At 39.5% G+C, this 9,910-nt stretch overlaps 1 protein-coding gene across 1 annotated transcript in view; it reads left to right on the forward strand.

Moving 5' to 3' along the window:
• LOC310795469 (MAM domain-containing protein 2-like) overlaps positions 1-6,916 on the forward strand; it is a 30,307-nt gene extending 23,391 nt beyond the window's left edge. Inside the window, exons 13-15 of the mRNA XM_083657520.1 lie at positions 1,663-1,916; positions 6,224-6,308; positions 6,460-6,916. Coding sequence (XP_083513646.1) covers positions 1,663-1,916; positions 6,224-6,308; positions 6,460-6,506 — 386 coding nt within the window. The 3' untranslated portion in view covers positions 6,507-6,916. The remainder of the gene's footprint in view (positions 1-1,662; positions 1,917-6,223; positions 6,309-6,459) is intronic.
• Positions 6,917-9,910: the final 2,994 nt, after the last annotated feature.

Raw genomic sequence — 9,910 nt, forward strand, 5'->3', positions numbered from 1 at the left:
CTAACCCTAACCCTAACAGCAGGTATGTAAGAGACACATTTGATACAAAATCGCCAAACTTAAACCTTAAGGCTACACAATACTCTTCAGGGATGCAAACAAAAGGACAACTCAGACACTCCAAATATAACTCTGAGGAAGGAAATACTTAAAAAGCCTTTATTGTGGGCGTCCAGGTATATAGTAGTACAGCAGTAGATTCCATGCCTACTAACACAACACCAACACATTTGCCGCAGGTTCGAGCCCCTGTGTTACCTCCGTCACATCCATACAGGCACAATAGGCCCTTTTCCCAGCAGCCATTTTGAGTGGGAATGCAGGGCAAACACAGGTGTAAATAACATTAATGAGGGACCTGGCACTGTAACACCTAAATGGAATGGAACCATCATTAATGGTATTGGTATTGAAAAGAAGCAGCTGGCGACTGCACATGTATCAGAGGAGGCATGTAAGTGCACATGTATCAGAGGGAGCATGTGCTAGTCTACAACTCTCCCCAGATCAGCAGAGGGGGTGGAGCAATGACTGGGACAGCAGGAGGAATTGGCCAAGTACAAATGGGGAGAAAAATTAAAAGAAAAGAAAGAAAAGAAAAGAAAAGAAAAGAAAAATAAAATAAAATAAAATAAAATAAAATAAAATAAAATAAAACAGTGGCTAAATCATTAAAAATGCCAACATGTTTTAAGCACTGTATGTCTTCTTCAGACACGGCGGGTGCGGCCTGCATGCATGTTTTATACAGTGTGTGCAGTAGTCCTACACACTCGTGTTCTAAAGATGTTTTATACATGTTTTATACAGTGTGTGCAGTAGGCCTACACACTCGTGTTCTAAAGATGTTTTATACATGTTTTATACAGTGTGTGCAGTAGGCCTACACACTTGTGTTCTAAAGATGTTTTATACATGTTTTATACAGTGTGTGCAGTAGGCCTACACACTCGTGTTCTAAAGATGTTTTATACATGTTTTATACAGTGTGTGCAGTAGTCCTACACACTCGTGTTCTAAAGATGTTTTATACATGTTTTATACAGTGTGTGCAGTAGGCCTACACACTCGTGTTCTAAAGATGTTTTATACATGTTTTATACAGTGTGTGCAGTAGGCCTACACACTTGTGTTCTAAAGATGTTTTATACATGTTTTATACAGTGTGTGCAGTAGGCCTACACACTCGTGTTCTAAAGATGTTTTATACATGTTTTATACAGTGTGTGCAGTAGTCCTACACACTCGTGTTCTAAAGATGTTTTATACATGTTTTATACAGTGTGTGCAGTAGGCCTACACACTCGTGTTCTAAAGATGTTTTATACATGTTTTATACAGTGTGTGCAGTAGGCCTACACACTCGTGTTCTAAAGATGTTTTATACATGTTTTATACAGTGTGTGCAGTAGGCCTACACACACTTGTGTTCTAAAGATGTTTTATACATGTTTTATACCGTGTGTGCAGTAGGCCTACACACACTTGTGTTCTAAAGATGTTTTATACATGTTTTATACAGTGTGTGCAGTAGTCCTACACACTCGTGTTCTAAAGATGTTTTATACATGTTTTATACAGTGTGTGCAGTAGTCCTACACACTCGTGTTCTAAAGAGTTCTGCACCACTCTAAACAGAAGCTGCTACACTTTGATTGACAGGATACTACATGCACATCGAGGCGTCCCCCATGCTGCCTGATCAGAACGCACGGCTGCTGTCGCGCCCGCTGAGGGGGTCCAGGGGTCCTCAGTGCCTGAGCTTCTTCTACCACATGTACGGCTCGGGCACCGGCCAGCTCAGCATCCACCTGGACAAGGACGGCCGGGACGTGTTGCTATGGCAACGGAGCGGGGAGCAGAGCATCGCCTGGCTGAGGGCCTCTGTACAGTACCAGTGTGACCTCCAGCATCAGGCAAGAGCCCAGCCCAAAAACCTCCAAACTGCAAAAAATGTTGCTTTGTGTTTGCCTTTTTTGTGCCTCGCCTGTTCTGTTGACGGGCAAAGATGAGGCTGAATGGAGTCTGGAGGACGAGGACAGTCATGATAACATATCTATTGGTGTCAAGAATATAGAATATCTGCGTTTTAGTGCAGTGGTTCTTAACCACAGAATTCGATTGACATTTCTCAGTGTATCATGGTCATTTTCTTTGGCACAGCTGCTGATACACAGGCAAGATTTTAGAGCAAACTGGAACTGAAAACACTGCATCAGCCGAGTTTGATTGCATTGCCAGCTTTCCAGAGTCAAGGTTTCAACAACAACCAATCAGGGATAAGAAAGTTGGTCTGGTGACCTCTGACCTGTCCTCAGCCCAAACTATTTCAGAAATCATGACGGACACGATCTGCTATAAGGGATGATGTAGAGCGAGCCGGGTGATCAGGACCCCGACCTGAGTGTGTGATCAGAGCTGCATGCATAGCAATGCTCTGTTATCTCTAGTAGTCTGCCGTATAGAAATGACAGACCATAGATCAATCAGAATCGATTATTCAACGAAAGCCATGTAAGGTGGGATCATGATGTGCAGTGAGCTGTGTAATATAAATACACGTTATACAATTTGAGTGGATAAACTTAATTAAATTATTATATTTTCAGTAGGAAACAGGCAGCCAGGACGACAGTGAACTGTCATATTTGTCAGTTGAGAGCACATTTTGCCCCAACTTAGTTTGCCCTAACATTGAGCCTGTGTCTGTCATCACTCAGCAGTACACATAACATGGCTTCCACTGAACTGTGATAATGTTGTCATCTAAATGAACCTTGTTCCATGTGCAGACAGAACATCTAAATGAACCTTGTTCCATGTGCAGACAGAACATGAGACTGAACTGTGATAATGTTGTCATCTAAATGAACCTTGTTCCATGTGCAGACAGAACATCTAAATGAACCTTGTTCCATGTGCAGACAGAACATCTAAATGAACCTTGTTCCATGTGCAGACAGAACATCTAAATGAACCTTGTTCCATGTGCAGACAGAACATCTAAATGAACCTTGTTCCATGTGCAGACAGAACATCTAAATGAACCTTGTTCCATGTGCAGACAGAACATCTAAATTAACCTTGTTCCATGTGCAGACAGAACATCTAAATGAACCTTGTTCCATGTGCAGACAGAACATCTAAATGAACCTTGTTCCATGTGCAGACAGAACATCTAAATGAACCTTGTTCCATGTGCAGACAGAACATCTAAATGAACCTTGTTCCATGTGCAGACAGAACATCTAAATGAACCTTGTTCCATGTGCAGACAGAACATCTAAATGAACCTTGTTCCATGTGCAGACAGAACATCTAAATGAACCTTGTTCCATGTGCAGACAGAACATCTAAATGAACCTTGTTCCATGTGCAGACAGAACATCTAAATGAACCTTGTTCCATGTGCAGACAGAACATCTAAATGAACCTTGTTCCATGTGCAGACAGAACATCTAAATGAACCTTGTTCCATGTGCAGACAGAACATCTAAATGAACCTTGTTCCATGTGCAGACAGAACATCTAAATGAACCTTGTTCCATGTGCAGACAGAACATCTAAATGAACCTTGTTCCATGTGCAGACAGAACATCTAAATGAACCTTGTTCCATGTGCAGACAGAACATCTAAATGAACCTTGTTCCATGAGCAGACAGAACATCTAAATGAACCTTGTTCCATGTGCAGACAGAACATCTAAATGAACCTTGTTCCATGTGCAGACAGAACATCTAAATGAACCTTGTTCCATGTGCAGACAGAACATCTAAATGAGCCTTGTTCCATGTGCAGACAGAACATCTAAATGAACCTTGTTCCATGTGCAGACAGAACATCTAAATGAACCTTGTTCCATGTGCAGACAGAACATCTAAATGAACCTTGTTCCATGTGCAGACAGAACATCTAAATGAACCTTGTTCCATGTGCAGACAGAACATCTAAATGAACCTTGTTCCATGTGCAGACAGAACATGATAATGTTGTCATCTAAATGAACCTTGTTCCATGTGCAGACAGAACATGAGACTCATCTAAATGAACCTTGTTCCATGTGCAGACAGAACATGAGACTCATCTAAATGAGCCTTGTTCCATGTGCAGACAGAACATCTAAATGAACCTTGTTCCATGTGCAGACAGAACATGAGACTCATCTAAATGAGCCTTGTTCCATGTGCAGACAGAACATCTAAATGAACCTTGTTCCATGTGCAGACAGAACATCTAAATGAACCTTGTTCCATGTGCAGACAGAACATGATCTAAATGAACCTTGTTCCATGTGCAGACAGAACATCTAAATGAACCTTGTTCCATGTGCAGACAGAACATGATCTAAATTAACCTTGTTCCATGTGCAGACAGAACATCTAAATGAACCTTGTTCCATGTGCAGACAGAACATGAGACTCATCTAAATGAGCCTTGTTCCATGTGCAGACAGAACATCTAAATGAACCTTGTTCCATGTGCAGACAGAACATGATCTAAATGAACCTTGTTCCATGTGCAGACAGAACATCTAAATGAACCTTGTTCCATGTGCAGACAGAACATGATCTAAATTAACCTTGTTCCATGTGCAGACAGAACATCTAAATGAACCTTGTTCCATGTGCAGACAGAACATGAGACTCATCTAAATGAACCTTGTTCCATGTGCAGACAGAACATCTAAATGAACCTTGTTCCATGTGCAGACAGAACATGATCTAAATGAACCTTGTTCCATGTGCAGACAGAACATCTAAATGAACCTTGTTCCATGTGCAGACAGAACATGATCTAAATTAACCTTGTTCCATGTGCAGACAGAACATCTAAATGAACCTTGTTCCATGTGCAGACAGAACATCTAAATGAACCTTGTTCCATGTGCAGACAGAACATCTAAATGAACCTTGTTCCATGTGCAGACAGAACATCTAAATGAACCTTGTTCCATGTGCAGACAGAACATGAGACTCAGAAAGTTAATCTGTTCATCACAACTGGCACTGGATGCCGGAAATGATGCTGTTGCCATGGTAACATCAGCCATCTGTCTCATGCACTAGACTTCCACAGCAATATTATGAAACGTTCTATGGCAGCCATTGACTGACATATGACTGTTCTGTCAATTTAAGTTCTATAATGCAGAGGTTCTCAAATGTTTTTCAGCCAAGGAGCCCTTACAAGATAGAAAATATACCGGGGACCCCCTCATTCTGATTTGTCATTTTGGGCTAAGCTTAATTGTTTCCACGGTAACGTGCTCGACTTTTAAATTGATAGGTTTGTTAGATTAGAATGTAATCCATGAACCATTTTAGATTTAAAGCATACAATATTTTCGTTGAACTATGAAGCTTTTGCAAAAAAAAATATATATATAGCCTATAGATTTATTTTTTATTTTTCCTGAAAACTTTTCGCGGACCCCCTGGTAAAGTGCCATGGACGCCTGGGGGTCCCCAGACCACCATTTGAGAACCACTGCAATAATGTTCTAACCGTTTTTGGCTCGTGACCCTTAAAAGTGATTCCTTCTCATGACCTCCATCACAGGCTGCACATGTAAAGTGGTGGAATAGTTCAACCAAATGAAGTAACATTTGAAGGTTGTTTGATTTAATTATCAGAGGCTAGGCTGAAAACTGTCTAGTATTTCACTAGGATTAGACATTTTTCCTATCCCACACATAATTTCATGACCCCCCAGATTGATTTCCCTCACAACTAAATTTGCAATTCAATGTCCATATATATATATATATATATATATATATATATATATATATATATATATATATATATGTAAGGGATAATGTATAGTGAGCCGGTGATTACTGGGGAAATAATGACCGACAGGTGAATGATCAATAATCTGACAAAAATAATTATTCAAATAGATTTTTTAATAGCGTTTTCAACGACAAAGCGGTTTCATTCGTAATTGGCACACAAGACACCACAGCTGCAACTGGTTGGCCTAATTAGTTCTGCGTCTCTGTCTGCTGACAAAAGGCTCTTATCAACTGATTAATCCAGGTGTGCCTAATCATTGTCGTGAGTGTTGACACAGCTGGATTAATCAGTATAACCAGCAGCAGAGCAGCAGTCGGTTGTCGAGAAATAATGACCGGTGAATCTTGTTGATTGACCAATCAGAATCGAGTATTCAAGAGAGCCGTGTTCTAAATAAATATATATCTTCTCTCACTGTTCCAGATTGTGTTTGAAGCCACCAGAGGTTCATCAGTAAGGAGTGACATAGCCATCGATGACATCATCTTCGAGAGCGGCCCTTGTCCAGGTAAACAAGTAGATGCAGTAGGATTAAACCTCCTACAAAGAAATGAGCCAGAGAAGTGTTTTGCTGCCTGTAGATTCTTTCTCATGTCTTTCTCTCTCCTCTACAGAAACGCCTGTAGATTCTTTCTCATGTCTTTCTCTCTCCTCTACAGAAACACAGATCCAAGGCGCCTGGGGGACCTCCAACGAGATTGAGTAGGAGGCAGGAGGAACGCTGCAGGATGCATGAACCAAAAATACAGTTTTTGCACATTATGGACAACTCAATGTTCTTGACACTGACTGCACAACGTAGCTCTCTGCATGTCACTCTGAACATGGAGGACGTAGCTCTCTGCATGTCACTCTGAACATGGAGGACGTAGCTCTCTGCATGTCACTCTGAACATGGAGGACTTTTGGTGTAAAACGAGATCATTCATATAAGCATTGTAGTACTTTTTCAGGGAGCAACACACATCATGGAGCAGACTTAGCTCTTAGTGCACAAAGTGTTGTAGTCATAGTCTGCATTTCTCTCTGCATTGTAACAACACAGCGGGTTTTTAACTGTTTTTCTTCACATTTATATGCATTAGATTAATGCTCATTGCTCAAATAAAGGGGGATGTTATTCGACATGTTTTCTTTTTACTTTATACCTCAGACATAGGCAATATTTGACTTTACTGACACCTAGTGGGGATATAGGTTAGCACTTGAGCCAGCTAGTCAAATAAAAAAATAAAGATTTGTTATTAAAGGTGTAGCCAGGAGTACAATAGTGATATTCCCCCTAACATGGTGATTAATTATGATCGTCACAATAAGCATGGTTTTTAAATAGTCAGATACACTAGTAAAGCAGATGGTTACACTGAAACCACTGTTCTGTGTGTAAAGACACTCAGGTAACATTGCCCTCAAGTTGGACTCATGGAGACTCAAAGATAGTTAGAGAATATGGCCCCAAACATGGAAGAGCAAGAAGAGGGGAAACCCAAAAACAAGACTATAATGTAGGTCAAAACCTAGTAGTATATGGCTGGACCGTGTGTGTGCCACCACGTGCCACAGCCTGAGCTGAGCAATGTGTAACTTCATCAGTCAGTAAGTCAGTCAGTGACAGGGTATATATATATAATATGTGTGGTGGTCTGGACAGGGTATATATATAATATGTGTGGTGGTCTGGACAGGGTATATATATAATATGTGTGGTGGTCTGGGAGAAGCCTTAGTGGAGGGGAAGAGAACGCACACCACAGAAAGTGTCAGTGAGGTGCTGCCAATGGAGCAAATGGTCAAGAAGAAGGGGAGAAGGGGCAACCATTATAAAGACAGGTGGGCTGATTGAATGGACAACACCTGTACTGTGAAAGCACACCTGAGTGTGATTACAATGACATCATAGGATCAGTCATGCAGTAATAGGCTACATTTAGACAGTAGATTAATCAAAACATTGATGTCACAGGTAGGCTGTATACCATATATCATGAATCTATGTGAATAAATAGATTTATATTAATAGTAATCACAGCCTAATGCATAGAGATAAATCCTGAAACATGAAGAAAAAAGAAGAAAAGAGCATAATAGTATATAGATATTAGGGGTTTGTGGACTACACACAATCTGACCAACTCTAAATACAGAGCTGAAAAAAGTATTTACAAAATATACAAGATAGAAACACAATACAGCTGAAACATCAGACCTGAAAGGGCGTCATAAGCTGGTGTGTCTATCAAATGAATGAAGATCCGAGTGACATCAATGTCCCTATCAATAAGGAGACAGTGTTCAGGTAATGAATGTAGAAATTCTCCCTCCGAGATAGAAGGTTGTCAAGATCTCCACCCCTGGGAGAAGCCTTCACATGTTGCTGCTACACATTGTTGGTAATGAGCCAAAGAATGTTGAAAATGACTTTTGCATTTTGAGATTTTGAGTGATTTGGTTACTTTCATGTCCGTATTAAATCATGATGAATAATTATTTTCACAAAACAAAAGGGAAAGTATTTATTTGTATGGTTTTGGTGGAATGCCACTGGAGAAAATGTTGTTGTGGAATGTTTAAAGCCGTTTCACTCACGTTTTACTTTTAGACACATAAACAAATACAAATTAAAATACTCATAACTTTTGATCTGAGAGAGCTATCACAGTCATTCAAAATGTTTTATATTGGGGAGAGTTTCTAATTTATGGAAATCTCAACAAATGAACATGTCAAATTTTCACCATGTGAAGGGTTTCTGCTAACCTGACGCTGCCAGATGGATGTAAATTCGTTCACATTTGTAGGTGGGATTGTGAATTTGTGGAACAATGCCGCCCCCATCTGGCGGAGTCAGGCTAGGTTTCTGCAGGCCACATGTATAGACCCATTTCACAGCAACCATTTTGAAGTCAAACTACCCAACAAATTAAAAAATATGTGTTTTATTAAAGTAGAATGTACTGTAGTAGCATGTAGTAATATAGAAAATAAGTGTTTACACCACGAGGACGAATCGTTATTCACTTCATCAAATGTAGGCTATAGATCTGTGTCTGTTCCAGCACTTCCAAAGTACACATTCATTAATTCTTTGTTTCATTCATTATTAACGGGTTAAATGTCACTGACCTGTCGTGATGAAATATGGGAGGCAACACCAAACTTTCCAACCCTTGTACCCTGCAGGCGCGGAATCCTCAATTTACTCTTGGTCCATCTGATGGACCTTAACGGGAATTCTGTACTAATTTATAAATATTAATTTAAATTTTTTAATTTTTGACTGTTTATAATTCATTGGTAACTTCTTCCCTAATACCTTATACCAACATTTCATACCTATTCGAATTTTAACCCCTCAAATGCCAGTGTACAGTAAGTACAGTAAAAAAAAAAAAGTACATAAAAAAAAAAAAGTGATTTTTTTTCCCATTTCCATAAAGACAAACTGGCTTTGGGTCTGATATTATGGGCAGGTTGGGGTGTTTTACAAAAGTCACCACTGCAAGATGCCTAGTATCAAAGATTCGCAGGCATGATGTCACAATAGCTATGACATCACTAGCCTATGACATCATCAGTGATGTCATGAGATGATTTTTTGTCAATAATATGTCACTGATGACATTACTGATGATGTCACAGACATTGTGACATCATCAGTGGGTTTTTGTATTTTTTGTGATTTTTTGTAAAAATAGTATTTTTTCATATTTTGAGCCAAAAATCCAAAAAGCGCATGTTTTGGACTACCAGCCATTTTCCCCAAAAAACACAAACGAGCTTTAGTCCAGCATCTATCCTGGTCTAAAGGCTTCAAATCAGTAGTGTGGACTGTCAAATTCAGTTTTATAATATTTTCCCATCTTTGGCATAGGAATCAGTTTTTTTTACATTTCATGTAAACTGTATGGAATTGATTGCTATGCCAAAACTGGGGGAATATGGGGAAATAGGCAAACACATTAGAAACTACAATTTTAACCGCTTGAGTCAAGGTGAGATGTGTAACATCAAGGAAATAATGATTTTTTGAAAAATTTGCTGGAAGTAATTTTTTTTTTTCTTTTTGTGCAAAATTAACATTGAAATCAATGAGACAACTAAGCAATGGAC

This window comes from Poromitra crassiceps, assembly GCF_964638095.1.
Source record: "Poromitra crassiceps genome assembly, chromosome: 21".
NCBI classification, from domain to species: domain Eukaryota; kingdom Metazoa; phylum Chordata; class Actinopteri; order Beryciformes; family Melamphaidae; genus Poromitra; species Poromitra crassiceps.